This window comes from Heptranchias perlo, chromosome 27 (genome assembly GCF_035084215.1).
Source record: "Heptranchias perlo isolate sHepPer1 chromosome 27, sHepPer1.hap1, whole genome shotgun sequence".
NCBI lineage: Eukaryota > Metazoa > Chordata > Chondrichthyes > Hexanchiformes > Hexanchidae > Heptranchias > Heptranchias perlo.
In genome coordinates, this window is record NC_090351.1 from 6,628,350 (window position 1) to 6,646,713 (window position 18,364).

An 18,364-nucleotide genomic window follows, 5' to 3' on the forward strand; every position below is an offset into this window, starting at 1 on the left:
GTGAAGAAGGGGAGATCGGGGGGGTGAAGAAGGGGAGATCGGGGGGGGTGAAGAAGGGGAGATCGGGGGGGGTGAAGAAGGGGAGATCGGGGGGGTGAAGAAGGGGAGATCGGGGGGGTGAAGAAGGGGAGATCGGGGGGGTGAAGAAGGGGAGATCGGGGGGGTGAAGAAGGGGAGATCGGGGGGGTGAAGAAGGGGAGATCGGGGGGGTGAAGAAGGGGAGATCGGGGGGGTGAAGAAGGGGAGATCGGGGGGGTGAAGAAGGGGAGATCGGGGGGGTGAAGAAGGGGAGATCGGGGGGGTGAAGAAGGGGAGATCGGGGGAACATCGGGTGGGTGAAGGAGGAGAGATTGGGAGGGGAGGGGTGAAGGAAAGGTCAGGGGGACATTGGGCGGGGAGGTGAAGAAGGGGAGATCGGGAGATGAAGAGGGGGAGATCGGAGAGGGAGACATCGGACATCGGAGCAGGGTGGAAAGGTAGGTTGATTTTATGTTTTAACTTCATGCATTGGTTTTTTATTTAATTTATTTAGTTTCTTTTTGCCTGATCCGGCCCTTCATGTCTGGTGAAACCAGGCGTGAATCAGAAGCCATGGGAAAGTCGCCCAGGTATGTTAAAAATCGTTCTAACTACCTAATATGTCACAAGCATAGTGCCTTATGTACCTCAATGAGGTACATTTGGCTTTTTAACTAGCATCCCGCCAACTTTAATTGCCGGCGGGATTTCCGGATTCGGGACGGCCACGGGTTGGAGCCGGCTTCCGAACCCGCTCTGCATTTCTGCAATTATCGCAGCTCTGCCGTCCCCAACGCACCAGCAATTTACCTGCAAAATCAAGCCCTTAGTGTTTAGGAATAATTTTTGTCGCTTTTCTCTGACCCTCCCAAACTTATCCAGGTCCTCTTGAAGGTGAAGTGATCAGGATTTCACGCAATCTGTGAGCAATGAATTATACTAGCTAAAATAACCGATGCTGACGTGTAACTTAGTGACACTGAAAAACATCCCAGCATTTGATGAGCCTCATCAGCAACCTCAAATGGGTTGGATAGTTTCCATGGACAGCCAGCAATTCCATCCAAATTTGTTTCCATTTCCACCTCTGGCAGCAGACTCACATGTGCTTCAGGTTTCCTGTACTGCAGTCTATTATGCTACATTTTCCACAACAATTTCCAGTTACCAATCCTTAACTCATCCACTTGAATATATCTGGATTTATTTCCTTCAAATGAGATCAAACTTGCCTACACTGCCCATCACCAAAAAGCATGACATTATTACCAGAGGTACTGTCCACTGCACAAGTTACATACAGTATAAGCAGCAGAAGGTGCAGAATGGAGTCCACTTGGATTCAGCTAGTAACTACCCCAGAGATCTTTCTGTTCGCCATCACCTTGCTCTCTCTAATGCCCAGCTGATCTTTAATCCAGCTTGCTAACTGCACGCAACTTCACCTTTCCGAAAAGCTGCATTTCGGAAAGGTGAAGTTGCGTGCAGTTAGCAAGCTGCATTAAAGATCAGCTCGGCATTAGAGAGAGCAAGGTGATGGTGAACAGAAAGATTGTGCATTTGTGGAACTTTAGTAATCTCTTCTGAAAAGTACCTTCTGGCTGCTGGAAGGCACTTATCGGTTTATACAATTGCCTCGTCTAATTGACACTTACAGGAGAAGCTCTTCAATGTATGCAGAGGGCAGATCGTATTTTGTACACAATCTTTAGCTTCCGGTAAGAAGGTCTGATCTCCACAATTTTCTAACAGCAAGGTTGGGTGTGCAGGGCTGGACAAACATTCAGCACATTATAACCCTGGAGGGTGCAGACCCAGATTGAAACGAAACCCATACAGTTAGTCTGTTTTTATGTCACAGACCAATACTTACCCATACAGTTTGACCGTGTACTGTGTGCAGTGTTTAACCTATTGAGAGAGGTAGAATTGAGCAGCATTCTGTACGTGTACATCACCAAATCACTGTACAAAATGGAGCAGTATAGAAAATATTCACTAGTTTTTTTTTTAATATATTCATTCTCGGGATGTGGGCTTCGCTGACAAGGCCAGCATTTATTTGCCCTTGAGACGGTGGTGGTGAGCCTTCTTCTTGAACCGTTGCAGACAGTGTGGTAAAAGTACTCCTACAATACTGTTAGGTAGGGAGCTTCAGGATTTTGATCCAGTGACAACCCGTTACTTCACCGGCTTGTCTCCAAGACATTGTAGACACCAAAACCCTGGTCAGGAGGGTCCATTAACTCCCATCAACCTGCCTTGGCTCCGTAACCCTTAATACCCTTCCCTTAACAAAAATCTATCAATCTCAGTTTTGAAATTTTCAATTGACCCCCAGCCTCAACAGATTTTTGGGGGGGAATAGAGTTCCAGATTTTCACCACCCTTTGTGTGAAGAAGTGCTTCTTGACAGCACCCTGAGCAGCATAGCTCTAATTTTAAGGTTATGCCCCTTGTTCTGGACTCCCCCCACCAGAGGAGATAGTTTCTCCCTATCTACCCTATCAAATCCTTTAATCATTTTAAACACTTCAATTACCTTAATCACCCAGTCAGAATGACAGCCATGAACATGACTTTGGACTAACTAAGTTGTACAGTTGCTTTAAAAGTATGTTTGTGAATTTGGAGCAATTGCGCACATGTGGATCTTGTGCAGGTTCCAGTGTTGCTGAATCCACCCAGTAGTATATGAGATAAACTTGCAGCAAGGGAACTGGCACAATTACCTAAAATTCTAGCATCACCTTCTGCTGGGCTGGTGGCCCTTCTGGCCACAGCAGTGTGTATCACACCAGTCCTATCAAGCTCCTGTAGCCAAACACTTAAAATCACTGGGTGACCTAATGTACCCAATGTAAATTGCCTGAGTAAATGTCTGTCAATCAGCCAAGTAGCATTTCTTCAGGCGTGGGTGTGGGAAAAAATTACCTGCTGCATCTGTTTCCGCTGCTAAGATCAGTATACCCTTGGGCATTCTACAGAAGTTACCACAGAAAGGAAATATTTTCCATGTTCCCCAGGTCTCACTATTAGCTGATTAGCAGTGAATTACACACAGATTTACCACTGTGCACTTACTGGATTATTTTAATACACTGATGTAACACTTAAAATCCACAGGGTCCCGGACAGGTAACAATATACTTATGACTCATGACTGGTATGACTACAAAAGGAAGTGCACTCAGTACTGTACATCCTTCTAGTGAGGGTTCTTAAAGAAATAACCCACAAGGAGTCTAGCACTGGTACTGTGGTGAAGCTGGTCCAGTTTCAGCGTACAGTAAGATGTGAGATAGTGCTGCTTTAGGTGTCATAAGAACATTAGGAACAGGAGTAGACTATTCTGCCCCTCAAGCCTGCTCTGCCATTCAATTAGAACATGACTGATCTGCATCTGAACTCCATTTACCTGCCTTTGCTCCATATTCCTTGATATCCTTACCTAACCAAAATCTATCTATCTCAGACTTGAAAGCACCAATCGTCCTAGCATCCAATATTCTAATACTGACAAAATAATTAATGGGAAAGACCATTTGGCCCAACCAGATAGTTCATCCATCCAGAATGGCCCTTAATTCCCCCCACTATAGCATCCAATGGTTTTTGCTTTTACTACTTTATGTGGAAGCCCGTTCCATGTGTTATCACTGTGTGAAGAAAAACTTCCTGATAGTGATCCTAAATGTTCCTTTTTACTAGTCTGAATCCGTAGCTCTTCTTTACACTGCCTCAGCCGCTTGAATGCCCCCCTTGTGTTGTGGTAACCAGAGGTGGACAGAGTACTCGAGGTGTGGTGTGAACAGAACTCTGTATAGATGATCATAACTTCCTCTGACTTGTATTCCTGATGGTAATACAGTCAAAAGAAGCATTTTTACCAAAATTCTATATTAGTGCAATTCCAACTTGCATTTTCCCTTTATGTTGCCACTAGGATTTCAGTAAAACGTTAGCACCAAATTCATTTGAACTGTGGAAACTACTCAATCGTAGAATGCCCTTCCAAACTTGGGTTGTAAACTATATAACCACAGGGTGAAGCACTGTGGCCATTGGTGGTGATGGAAGCAACCTGAGGTAATCAATTAGAAGTAGCACAAGAATATTACCATTAAAGCATATTGGCTGAGATACAGTTTTTTCTGTAGTGTATTGGTACCAATATACTAATTAAACTTAGTGACAACACTTAAGAACATAAGAAATAGAAGCAGGAGTAAGCCATCCGGCCCCTCGAGCCTGCTTTGCAATTCAACAAGATCATGGCTGATCATCTACCTCAACGCCATTTTCCTGCACTATCCTCATATCCCTTGATGCCTTTAATATCTAAAAATCTATCGATCTCTGTTTTGAATGAACTCAATGACTGAGCCTCCACAGCCCTCTGGGGTAGAGAATTCCAAAGATTCACCATCCTCTGAGTGAAGAAACTTCTCCTCGTCTCAGTCCTAAATGGCCTACCCCTTATTCCGAGACTGTGACCCTTGGTTCTAGACTCCCCAGCCAGGGGAAACATCCTCCCTGCATCTACCCTGTCGAGCCCTGTAAGAATTTTGTATGTTTCAATGAGATCACCTCTCATTCTTCTAAACTCTAGAGAATTCAGGTCTAGTCTAGTCAATCTCTCCTCATACAACAATCCTGCCATCCCAGGAATCAGTCTGGTGAACCTTCATTGCACTCCCTCTATAGCAACTATATCCTTTCTTAGATAAAGAGACCAAAATTATACACTATACTCCAGGTGCAGTCTCACCAAGGCCCTATATAATTGCAGTAAGACATCTTTACTCCTGTACTCAAATTCTCTTGTAATAAAGGCCAACGCACCATTTGCCTTCCTAATTGCTTGCTGCACCTGCATGTTAGCTTTCAGTGACTGGTGTACAAGGACACCCAGGTCCCTTTGAACATCAACATTTCCCAACCTCTCACCATTTAAAAAATACTCTGCATTTCTGTTTTTCCTACCAAAGTGGATAACTTCACATTTTTCCACATTATATTCCATCTGCCATGTTCTTGCCCACTCACTGTCTATATCCCCTTGAAGCATCTTCGCATCCTCCTCACAACTCACATTCCCACCTAGTTTCGTGTCATCAGGAAACTTGGAAATATCACATTTGGCCCCCTCATCCAAATCATTGATATAGATTGTAAATAGTTGGGGCCCAAGCAGTGATCCCTGCGGTACCCCGCTAGTCACAGTCTGCCAACCTGAAAAAGACCCTTTTATTCCTACTCTCTGTTTTCTGTCTGTTAACCAATTCTCAATCCATACCAGTATATTCCCCCAATTCCATGTGCTCTAACTTTGTGTGGGACCTTATCGAAAGCCTTCCAAAAATCCAAATACATCACATCCACTGTTTCCCTCTTATCTATTCTACAAGTTACATCCTCAAAGAACTGCAATAGGTTTGTCCTATACAATACCAATCTTGCATGAACATGGGACATATCAGGAATGTTATCCGGCATAATTCCCCCAACATGTGTGCACACACACACACACACATATATATAAATAAATATGTACACTCACGTGTGTATATATTGCTATATATCTATACACACATAGTAGTTTTACTGGTCTTATATTGTACTAAATTCTTCTTTGAATACCTCTCATTGTTTGCCTATATGTTTACTAGTTATCAATGCAGCCCACTTTACTGTTGTCAGTTTATGTCTCATTCTTTCGAAGTCAGCCTTACTTAAGTTTAAATCCTTGGTTTGTGACTCTCGCTGCTCCCTCTCAAACTTACGTCAAATTCTATCATGTTATGGTCACTGTTCACAAAATGTTCCCTTACCACCTGTCCTGGCTCATTACTTATCACTAAATCTAACATGTTCAGCAGTGATTTGTATACATGCTTCTGCATCAACCTCAGCCTCAGTTCGTTGACTTGCTGCGTTGCCAATTATTTGCAGGTGGGCCGACAGCATAAGAGGTCCTAAAATTAATTTATCTGAAAATATGCAGTAGTTACAAGGCTTTATCTTAACTGCAGCACTAAATTTGATGCAATTGATATTTAACCTTTGGGCGTTTTATCTGAAGATTAATTTTACTTTTGGATGCCAAACTCAACACTTTGTAGAAAAATGAAAAGAGCCAGATACAGAAAACTGTTTAAACATGTTTGTTTCTTTGGCAGACTCAAAAAAGTCAACTGTTAGATTGACAGCACTGGAGAAAACACTTCCTGTACCACAGTGCTGTTAGAGCAGCAGCGCCCAAGCCCTTTCTCTCCTTGGGCCACATCCTCAAGATATCCCAAAGTGCTTGTCAGCCAATGAATTACTTTTGAAGTGTAGTCACTGTTGTAATGTAGGAAACATGGCAGCCAGTTTGCACTCGGCAAGGTCCCACAAACAGCAATGAGATAATGACCATATAATTTGTTTTTTTATTAATTTTGGTTGAGGGATTATTGATATTGGCCAAGGTACTTATATTGAATTTACAGCACAGAAAGAGGCCATTCGGCCCAACTGGTCTATGTTGGTGTTCATGCTCCACACGAGCCTCCTCCCTTCCTACGTCATTTAACACCATCAGCAGATCTTTCTATTCCTTTCTTTTGTGTTTATCTAGCTTCCCCTTAAATGCATTTCTGCTATTCGCCTCAATTATTCCAAGTGGTAGCGACTGCCACATTCTAATCAATCTCTGGGTAAAGAAGTTTCTCCTGAATTCCCTACTGAATTTATTGGTGACTATCTTATATTTATGGCTTTTAGTTTTGGACTCCCCCACAAGTGAAAGCATGTTCTCTACATCTACCCTATCAAATGCCTTCAAAATTTTAAAGACTTCTATTAGGTCACTCCTCAGCCTCTTTTTTTTTTAAAAGAGAAAAGAGCCTGTTCAGTCTTTCTGCATGTAATACTGCGGCCCTAGGACAGCAGTGCTCAAACCATGTGGCCATTTGCCCCAGTTAACGGCACTGCCGCTCAGCAAAAAAAAATGTTATCCACAAAATGGTAAGTGGAGGCCAATGGCAATTTGCGGGATCCATTAAAAAAAAGTTTCCGGAGACAGAAGGCTTTATACACAGTGCCATCAATGGCAGGAGAACTGAACCTGCGTCAATGACAGCACTTCCTCATGTAAAATTGCCTGGTCTCTCTAATCAAAAGGCACATGGATTTACTGGGGAGACCCTTCACTGCACTCTCTTGATTAGTTAAATGTTTGTTTATCTTGAGAGACAGTCACAGTTGAGATATCTCCAAGAAATAGATCTGCAATGTGAAGGAGATCAGTACTAGCACCACACAGCTTGAGGGTGGAACAAAATCCATCGTATTCCGATCAGTCCTGTCAGCCAGACTGGGAAAGGACAGGATGAAATGAACTTTACCAAGTATTATGGATTCAGTGATGGATTTGAAGTCATTGTGATGTGTATGTGTACCAAGATGCCATGGTGTCCAGTACCAGCTCAGTTTCTTGGGGATGAAATGGTGAGGAACCAGCAGCCATACAATATATGACAATCCAATTTGCTCTCAAAATTGGGATCACCTAAAACCTACTACTTTTATCTTCTGAATCAGGCTGGATTCTATTTGTTGACTTGCCTCTCTGTATTAGTATTGTTTAATTACTGATAACTATACATTGTATTCTGAGTACTCAGTCATTGAAAATTTTAGCCATGTAAAAGGCATATTAAGTCAGCATCGTCTGACATCAAGTTGTGAATGAGCCAGACCTTCCCCTTACTTATCAGCAAGACCGAAGGCATGCCGTTCAGCTCCTATCAAAAGCTCTGCACCCGAGCTCCCAGCAGCATTCTCCTTCCCCAACTGCTCGCTCAGGCAGAACCCAACGGTGCGTAACTTCGGTGTCCTGTTTGATGCTGAGCCGAGTTTCAATATTGTATCCAGCACCAACACTGCTATTTACAGTTCTGCAACTTCACCCACCTCTACCCCCACAGAAACCTTCAGCCAAGTTTTCATCTCTAGACTTCATTCTTCCAGTGTTCTCCTCTCTGGTCTCCAGTGCACCTGCCTGCATAAACTCCAACTTGTCCTGAACTCTGCTGCCTCTATTCTATCCCACACTAATTTTCATCCCTCTAATGCTACTGTCCTTGCCGATCTGCATTGGCTCTTAGTTCCCCAATGCATTGAACTTAATATAATTGTTCTTGCTTACAAATCCTTGATGGGTCTTACCCGGTTCTACCTTTGCAACCTCCCCAAGCCAATGTGCCAGTGCATGCCCATTGCTCTTCTGACTATTGTCTTCTCTTGATCCCCTTCCCTCTGTTCTGTTTCATCATTGGTGGTACATCCTTTAGGTATTTTGGCCTCTTCACTCCGGATCTCTCTCCTTAAATCCCACCAACTAGTTATTTTCCCTTTCTCTGTCAAAAGCACCCTCAAAACCTACTGCTTCAATCATATCTAGGGTCATCTCCCCCAGTTTGCTCTTCCTACTGCTTTGCATCCATTACGCCTCTCTGAAGCATGTTGAGACAGTTCCTACATGAATGATGTTACATAAATACAAGTTGTTCTAATTTTTCATCACAATGCAAGATCTTAACTGTGATGTTGTCAAAAAAGCTTCCATTCTTCAGTATCAATGGCCTCCCAACCTATGCATTCACCTCATTTGGATGGTACCCCTGTTGTTCTTTCAGAGAAAGTGGGAAGAAAGGAAGGAAGAACAGTAACAAAATCTAGGTTGATACCAAAGAAGGGATGTAGAGCTCTGTGGTAATTCAAAAAAAAGCCCAGGGCTTATTTAACTCTTTCTATGCATTGCTATTACTGTATGGTGGTGACTAATACAAATATTGACTTGTGAGCAGCAGGGACAAAGATGTGTTGAGAAGTAGAGTGAAGAGGAATCCATAGATCTCAACACTTTCCAAAGATCAGAGGCACATCCATCAGCGGCACACAGTTCACACCAAACATGTACATGCTGCAGTTGAGAAAAATCTCTCTCAAAGGGGGAAGGAAACATGAAGCAGTCATAGAGTGCTGCAGTTCTGTCAACAGAAACATTTAATGGCAAATGATTGGTATCAAAGCTGGGGGTCCACTGAGAAACAAATATCAAAGGGTAGATTTAAACAGACCTTTCAACAATGATCATCATTCACATATTGCATCAATGTACAGTACAGCAGTTTGAAGCTTAAAAAAGACATTAAGTCTAGGCCCTGTCATCCAATTTCACACACACACAAAGAATTCATGAGTCACTGGAATAGCATCCATGTAATAATGGTATTTTATTTCTCCCCTTCACGGTTATTTAGAGATGAATAACTGAGATTAATATTTTATGTTCCTCCCAAAACAATCCCTATTGCATGATCTCTAGGTTCTTGAGGTCCCAGTGGTACACTAATTCGTAAGAAAAGTCATGCTAACTCCTCTGATGGCTCAGTGGGCAAAGAGACAGCCCAATGTGTAGCTGCATGCCATACAGAGCAGGAAGGTCACATCCAGGTAAAAACTTGGTCTCTGGCAAGTTAGCTGATCTCTGCTGTGCTGGCAGTAGGAATGCTAATATCGGCTTCAGTGGCCTGGGTTACAGAGGTGAAAAGAAGAACCTGCCAGGATTCCTACTCAATTCTTTATCCTGGATTGTGCATTAAGACGATGGTTAAGAATTAGGCTTAACAGTGATACCTTCCATGATTAAATAGCCAACAGTCACTCACATTCACATGTGGCAAATGGCCACTGGGTGAGGTACCGGAAGGCTCCAAGTGCCTGTCGAACTGCACCCCAACGTCAGTCAGCACCATCAGGAGATGTGGAAGCAGAAGGGAAGAGGAAGAGAGAAAAATTAGTGGAAACAGCAGTATTCTCGACGTGCAAGGAGCATGTGATTGTACAATGTTTATAGAACTCCACAGTCCAATAGTTGCGTCATTCAAATAATCAAATACATGTTGAATACCCCTACTGAAGGAAGGGAACACAAGTAGTTTGCATTTCTCCAAATACACTTTTCCTACCATATAACACCAACAGAACTGATGTTCTTTTGAGGTTCTGATGTTGAATATTGTAAAATCAGAATCAATCTGATGATTATCTAGGGAATAAATTTAGGGAGGTGCAAAGAGTGGAAGTTGAAGTAAGCAAAACCCTGTGACCTCTGATGACACTACATCAAGAGTACAATGTTTAATTTTGGCTACTGTATTTATGAAGAAAGTGGTCATGAGAAAAATGTTCAAAGAAGGGAAACCGAGTTGGTTCTAGATTGTCGACCACTGACCTAAGAGGAGAGTGAGTTTAACTTATTAGGAAAAAAAGAGATGGGGATAAAGAGTGAGAGATGATTCCACTTGTTAAAATCACAAAGGGGAACAATAAGAAGTCATTTCTGTAGATCCAAGACAGGATTATAAACCAAGACAGTTGAGCTAAATGTAACTCAATGTGTAATCATTAAACATGTAGATTGTTTAATTATGGGATAAACTGGCATTCAAAAAGTTAAAGGACAGATTGCTGAATTTATGGGAGCACAGGGATACAGGTGTGGCACTGAAGGAGGTGGCAGATGAAAATGGTACAAGTAGCTGGGTAGTCTGAATGAGGCATACCATTCTTACCTTATATTTATTGTATTCTATAATCTCATTCCATTTTGCAGCCACACTTTGTTTTAGAAAGTAGGATCTATCAATGCTACAAAATCGAGTGTAAAGTTTTAGGAGGGCACTACACTCATAGTGCTCTCTACCTTCTCGCACAATACAACCATACATCCATACAGTGTTCTATAAAAGATACTTACATAAAATAGGCACATTACCACAATTACTTACAGAATTCAAGAAAACATGCAAGATCGAACTTCAAACAAACAGCAACTTTAGTTCACATCAAAGTGGATCATCCAGTCAATTCAACATCAATTAGTTGGGTGGAGGACTCAGAGTGCGTTTCCAACCTGTAGAAGTGACCTGCTGTCTCCACGGAACCGTTTCTATATCATACAAGCACCTCTGCAACCTCTCCCTGCTCAGAGTATTTCTGGAGGGAGCGCTCTAGATTTAATGGAGCTTTTTGAAGAAGTGACCAATTGGAAAGATTAAAGGAATGCAGTAGATGTAGTGTGTATGGATTTTCAATAGACGTTTTATAAAGTGTCTCACAAGGGTTTGTATGAAAAATTCAGGCATATAGTACAAGAAATGAAGCAGCATGAATATAAAGTTTGACTGATTGTCAGGAAACAAGAATTAAGAGCAAATGGATGTTGCTCGGAGTGGAGAAGGATTGGAAGTGGTGTACCCCATGGGGCAGTGTTGGATCTACTTTTGTTCGGTATATTTAGTTGATTTGGGCTTGGTAAAGTGGACAAATCTCAAAATTTACTGACGATACAAAAGTAGGAGATTTGGAAAACAGTGAGGAGGGCTGTAAAAGACTTAGACAGGTAATCAGAATGGGTAGACCGATGGCAGATGCAATTTAATGCGGATAAATGTGAGATAATACGTTTTGGGAGGAAAAACAAGGAATAGGAGAATGCACTTAAAGGAAAGACACTAAAAGGTGTGGATGAACAGAGAGCCTTGGGGTTTAAATACACCATTCGCTGAAAGTACAAGTACAGGTAAATAAATCCATTTGAAAGGCCAATAGAAGTTGGGGTTTTATAAATAGGAGCATAGAGTACAAGAGTATAGAAATAATGAAGAATTTAGATAAAACACTGGTTGGGCTACAGTTATAGTGTGCAGTTTTGGGTGCCCCATTATAGAAAGGACATTAAAGCAATAGAGTGTGTATAGCATAGATTCACCAGGATGAAGCCAGGAATGGGAAACCATAGTTATGAGGGGGAGACTTTAGATATTGGGACTATTTCCAATTTCCACTGAAGCAGAGAAAGCTAAGAGGAGATTTAAGAGTTTTGAAAAATAATGACATTTATTGTAGATCGCTACTTCCTCTGGTTGAGGAGTCAGTGACGTGCGGTCATTAAAGAGGATGAGCGGAGAGGTTTATGCTGAGGGTTGTGGGAGTGTATTCCACAGAGAGTGGTTGAAGCAGAGACCATTGCATCTTTTAAGGGAAAATTGGATAAATATTTTAAGTAGAGGAAGAGGGGCTATGGGAAAATACACCGCCCCTTTAATCAACCGACCCACCTGTTTGCAATTATTTCCATCCAATATTAGCTTGCTAGATACTTGCTTTTATCAGCTTCAGCATTTGTTTTTGTCAAATTCATTCTAGGCAAGTAAAGGAGGAATTTTTGCTCATTTATTTTCAACTTCCTTTGAATACTGTCCTGGTTTTAAAAAAGTACTGATGTCAAGCTTGAGTAGCATGAAACTTCCATGGAGTTAAATGATTTAATATCTGAGTTACAACTTTGAATGACATAAAACAAATTAATACTACACAAACCTGAGGGTACTACATAGTGATTATTGTAAGTCTCTCAATAAATAATGATTTCAATCAGCTGGAATATTGTGTCCAATTCTGGGCACTTGGAGAGGGTGCAGAGGAGATTTACCAGAATGATACCAGGTATGAGGGAATTCAGTTATGTGGAGAGACTGGTAAAGCCTGGATTGTTGTTCTTAGAGCAAAGAAGGTTAAGGGGAGATTTAATAGAGGTGTTCAAAATTATGAGGGGTTTTGATAGAGTAGATAGGGAGAAACTGTTTCCACTGACAGGAGGGTCGGAAGCCAGAGGACACAGATTTAAGGTAATTGTCAAAAAATCCAGGAGGGAGATGAGGAGAATTTTTTTACACAGCGAGTTGTATGATCTGGAATGCACTGCCTGAAAGGGTGGTGGAAGCAGATTCAATAGTAACTTTCAAAGGGGATGTGGATAAATACTTAAAAAGGAAAAATTTGCAGGGGGGGGGGGGGGGAAACTAATTGGATAGCTCTTTCAAAGAGCTGGCACAGGCACAATGGGCCGAATGGCCTCCTTCTGTGCTGTGTGATTCCATGATTATACATCAAAATCTGAAAAAGACATAGGTCAGAACTCACTCAGCACTTGACTGGAACTTCTAACAGTGAATGAACAAGCCCTGGCCTGCTTCCTCCCCAAGTCCTACACTAGACACTGGCAGGATCACTGCTTGTGCTCAGAAGTTTGCTTTGCTGCTGCTGAAAATCCTTTCAAAATCTTAACATTAATAATTAATGCTTCCATGCACAGAAGCACAGTGGAACAACAGGTTTATGGTTTTTAAATAAGAGCTTTGAAGGTCCACTTTATATTCTAGAAATTAACGGACAGCCACTCAGACTCTCCCATTCAGAATTGGACAAGTTGCAACCCTAAAGCAGCCTTTCAAATCATAAAGGAAAAGGAAATGAAGAATAAGGTTTACCCTCAGAACATATACTGGATAAAGACAACCACTTCAATCTAATTACAGCATCTCAAAGTGTTACAGTACAGTCAGTGCCAATTGCTGTATTCAAAGACAGACACTTTTAAGCCTCTTTTACAATTAGCAAAAGGAATCTGGGCTAATATGAAAATTTAGTTTCCTTCAGGATTATGAACAAACCAAATTGTTAATTTCCAAATCAGCATCCAGGTCAAAAAGATCAACCACACCGAGTGGGTCAGGAGTCTTGTCAACTTGAACAAGCACATATCTTCTCCCACATACCCATTGCTCCCACCTGGCACGGTTTCCCTTACCTACCATTTCAGTATTCTGTAGCGTGTTTAAATGCAGCACAAGAAAGTTTTAAACAAACTTCACAAAAATGTATACAGTAGTGCAATTAAAAAGGTTTTAATAAATGGGATTTCTTAAAATGGTAAATTTTGATATGTAAGGGTATTAAGGTGGGTAGCTGGGATTAAGATACCGATCAGCCATGATCTAATTGAATGGCGGAACAGGCTATAAGGGCTGAATGGCCTATTCCTGTTCCTATGTATCAGGCTCGAGGGGCTGAATGGGCCTCCTCCTGTTCCCATGTATCAGGCTCGAGGGGCTGAAAGGGCCTCCTCCTGTTCCCATGCATCAGGCTCGAGGGGCTGAAAGGGCCTCCTCCTGTTCCCATGTATCAGGCTCGAGGGGCTGAAAGGGCCTCCTCCTGTTCCCATGTATCAGGCTCGAGGGGCTGAAAGGGCCTCCTCCTGTTCCCATGTCTCCCAAAGCCACTGCTAAATAGCCCATTAAACAGGGACTCATTCAAGACAAAACAGAAGGCATTTAGTCAACCAATTGGAGACCTATTCTTGGCATTACAAGAGTGCTATTGGTTGCTTTAGGTATCAAAGAATAGCTGACTTATTCCGTGCTAGACTACGTACGCCACTCTCAATGGACACATTTACGCTGTCAATGGACACATTTACACTGCCAAAAAATATAGTAAGTCAGTACATAAACATGCTGTTCCATGAACTGCTTACAATCAGGTAAAATAACACTGTTACAATTCAGCAATAAGACTATAAACGTAGGACACTGTATTGGTAAAGGAGCTAAACAGCATTATTATATAGTGGCGTTTCCATATTTTGAGCTTAGATATATCAAAAATCTAAGCTTACAGTCTTATTACTTAATTGTAGCAATGTTATTTGCTCTTGATATCGAAGATCTTGATATATCAAAGCATGGTTGGGGGTCCCAGGCCTAAGGCACTAAATTGTGGAATTAACTTTAATGTATTGGGGTAAAACTTCTATATCAAATGTTTTTTAAAAACTAATCGATGGTCACAAATGGATTACCTAAATTCAGCAATAACTAATTGATGGTCATTTATAGATCGCCTTTTAAAAAATTTGTGGTTGGAATGTGGACAGGGCTTAATTTATTGGCCATCTCTAGTTACCCTGAGAAGGCGTTGATGAGCCTTCTCCTTGAACTACTGCAGTCCTTGTGGCGATGGTAATTCCAGGATTCTGACCCAGGGTTGATGAAGGAACAGTGATATATGGCCAAGCAAGGATAGTGTGTAAACTGGCAGGTGATGTTGTTTTCACAATATTCTTTTCAATGGTACGGGTTGCAGGCGAGGAGGTGTGTTGTTGAATTAAGCTTGGTGAGTTGCTGCAGTGCATCCTGTAGATAGACAGCTGTACACATCCAGCCAGGTGGTGAGTATTCCATCACACTTTGATTTGAGCCTTGTAAATAGTGGATAGGTTTTGAGGGGTCAGGAGGAGACATAGGAATTTATAATGGAAAAGGCTGACAAAAGTGTGACAATGGAAAGTAGGGTTTTGTGGTTAGGAAGTGTCTGTAGACATTATTTTATATAATATATGGATTAAAATTCTTACACGGGTCATTGGAAACTGCTATGTAAACATTTCCTACGAGGTTGCCCATGTTAAGATGTCCACATTTATTGATATGTTTCACTGTGATGCCAGTAGATGGCAGTCTAATAATACATCAAAAGCCTTGCATGTAGTGCACTTCCTGTAAGTGCCACACTTACTTCCTGTATCCTTTCCCATTACCCTTTGTTGATAACAACCCTATTATTATAAGCAACACCACGCCAGCATAGTATATAAAAACATTGCAACAGTTAAGCTTCATTTACTTGGGTGTATGAAAGGGACCTGAATCTGCCTGGTGCAATCTACACATCAATCACTATTCAGTCAAAAACAAACGAAGGAGTGCAGTTCAGATTACAGTTCCCCATGTTTGGGGATGATTGATATTATGTTTGATGTCAACTGAAAAAAAATCACAGACGAGTAAAAGGAAGCAGGTGCAGCCTGTCCACATATGAACAGTTATGACCACCAGACCACCTTCATACCGACAGGACACTTGCGTTTGCAAACTCCAAATCCATAGCAGCACCCACTCTTCCCTTCTTTTCCATTACCATCAGCGTACGGCCTGCAGTACTGTATCAGAGACATGTCTCTCTAGTGCATTGCATCAACCAAAACACATCATGTAGTAAACCTGGAAACTCAGAGCCTAGAACTAGCTCTAAGACTAGTTTTGCACCAAATTCCCTCCCACCCCTGAAAGACTCGTACAGGGATACAATTACACACGTCAGCTGCCCTCCGTAACTACGGCCTTGTGGCCATTCTTTATATGTTTACCTACACAGTAAGTGTTGGTAGGCTATTTGACTATAGATGGCATCACAGTCAAGCCAAATCCTGTCCTCATCCAATGTACACACATGTCCTTAAATATATTTCTGAATTAGTGTTTAACTGCAAAAACATTTGGAGAAAACAAATTGACAAATCGTTAAAAAAAAACTGCAAAACTATAAAAAATTGAATATGGCCACGAATAAATAGGCCCAGTCTAGTTTACCAAGGGTTTACTTTGGTTATCTAGGGTACTTCTATATATGCCAATAGCACTACTATATATGTTATATAGAAGGAAACACAGGTGGAATGACTATAGTGAAAGTAATCTTATCTTGACTTGATAAACTGCTGGAGCTCCACTTTGCTTTGGCATCATCTGAATCCTCAGAGACTTTTTGTGATCACTCCCAGGCGAGAGCGAGAGAGAGTGAGTTGTATATTTTCAATTTCTTGGTACATTATGAATGGTTGGTACTGAAGCATCGTTTGTTTTTTGCATTGCTATTTTGTACCTTCATCAGCTGTGGTAAAATTTAACATTCACCTTGTGGAGGAACTTCCCTCCTAATAACTGTTATTTATGTCATGAAGTATTTGTCTCTTCAGACATGGCTGCAGTACCTTCACTGCTCCCAATTTCTCGCTCCTTGCGATTTAACAACTCACTGGGGACATTACTCCGTGTGTCACATTGATCTCATAGGCAAAGTCTGGTACTTCACGAGTTTCCCTGTAGGATAAATGTGAAACATGAGGAATTTTGGTGGTAATTTAAGTTTGCTTTCCATCAATGTTTAAGTGTTAGTGTTGGCATTTGTTTTGTGCCAGTTTAGTGGAAATTTTTATCTCAGGCTGGAATCCAGAGGCATTTACTACCATCACAACAAAAAAGTAATAAGACAAGCGATGATCAAAGAGTCTTCGCAACAAGAACCACCAACTACAAAGAAAAACTGACCATGAAGATATTAAAATCATGGCTGCAAGGGTAAGTCAAATCTCCCATGACGAAGACAAACTGCCAGACACATTCAGATCTCCGCCCAGCACTCAAAAGGATTAATTCACATCTCGTAGTAGGAATGCAATTGTACAACTGAAAACAAACTTGCTTCCTCCTACCTGACAGTTTGAGTTCTACTCGAGCAAACGTGGACCCAAAGATTACTGAGTAAAAGCACACAAGTAATCCAAGTTCAAAAATGCTGAGGGGAAGAAAAATGTCAATACGATGAATACTCAGCGATTGTTTATATCATGTGTGTGTATCATCACATAAGAATCCCAGCTTATAGCTCAACTCCAAGAAAGGATGCTTCAGCCTTGAAACACAATCTCAGGCATCTGCTACTCAAATAATACACAAAAGCTCTGCTATCAGCCAGCACTGCTCAGAAGGTCAAGCACTTTAATTGCAGCAGTCTGCTGTCAACCTCTGTTGGGCCATGATTGCCCACAGAGCGAGGGGGAAAGATATACTAAGAAAGCACAATGTTTCATATATCGCACAGACCACCCACACTCTAGACTGGTCCATGGCAACAGTGCACCTCGGCTTGAAACGGCTCTAAACTGCGTGAGCGCTACGCTTGCAGTTTATGACTATCTGACCTCCCCCCGCCAACACGATACTAAACTGCAACATTAAAGTTTCTGCACATTAAGACTAGGGTCATACCACACTTGGTGTGAACACAGACTGATATGAGGCTGCTGGACAGTGAGGTCTGATGTATGCTGACACATTTGCATGGATTTGTACAAGTAAAAGTATAACTGCATAATCACTGCTGATAAGGATTTGCTGTAAATCTAATTTTCATTTTCACATTACAAAACAATGCTCCAGTATTTTCTGCAGCAGTTAGAACCACAGAAGTTTACAGGACAGGAGGCGGCCATTTGGCCCATCGTGTCTATGCTGACTCTGTTAAAGCAATCCGAAACTAATCCCAGTGCCCTGCATCTACTTTAAATATTATTCCAATTTTCCCATAAAAGATGCATTGGTCTCTGCCTTAACCACTCCCAGTGGAATCCATTCCATACTCTTACAATCCTCTTTCCTCAGTCACTTAGTGACTATTGTTGACTCCCTAACCAGAGGAAATAGTCTTTCCTTATTCACTCTATCAAAATACTTTTTACCTTTAAAACCTCAATTAAATCTCCTCTTAGCTTTCACTGCTCCCATGGACACAGTCCCAGTATCTCATGTTCCTCCTCATAACTGGAGTTTTC

General features: G+C 41.6%; 2 protein-coding genes across 3 annotated transcripts in view; one reads left to right on the forward strand and one right to left on the reverse strand.

Annotated features, from left to right (window-relative positions):
- LOC137344365 (AT-rich interactive domain-containing protein 2-like) overlaps positions 1-18,364 on the forward strand; it is a 309,213-nt gene that overhangs the window by 72,288 nt on the left and 218,561 nt on the right. The window lies entirely within an intron of this gene.
- The window catches only part of tmem9 (transmembrane protein 9), a 571,911-nt gene that overhangs the window by 10,034 nt on the left and 543,513 nt on the right, over positions 1-18,364 (reverse strand). The window contains exon 5 of one of the 2 annotated variants that reach the window (XM_068007263.1): positions 9,738-9,797. The exons of the other annotated variant lie outside the window; for it this stretch is intronic. Within the exon in view, the coding sequence (XP_067863364.1) occupies positions 9,738-9,797 (60 nt within the window). The remainder of the gene's footprint in view (positions 1-9,737; positions 9,798-18,364) is intronic. 2 annotated transcript variants of the gene reach the window in all.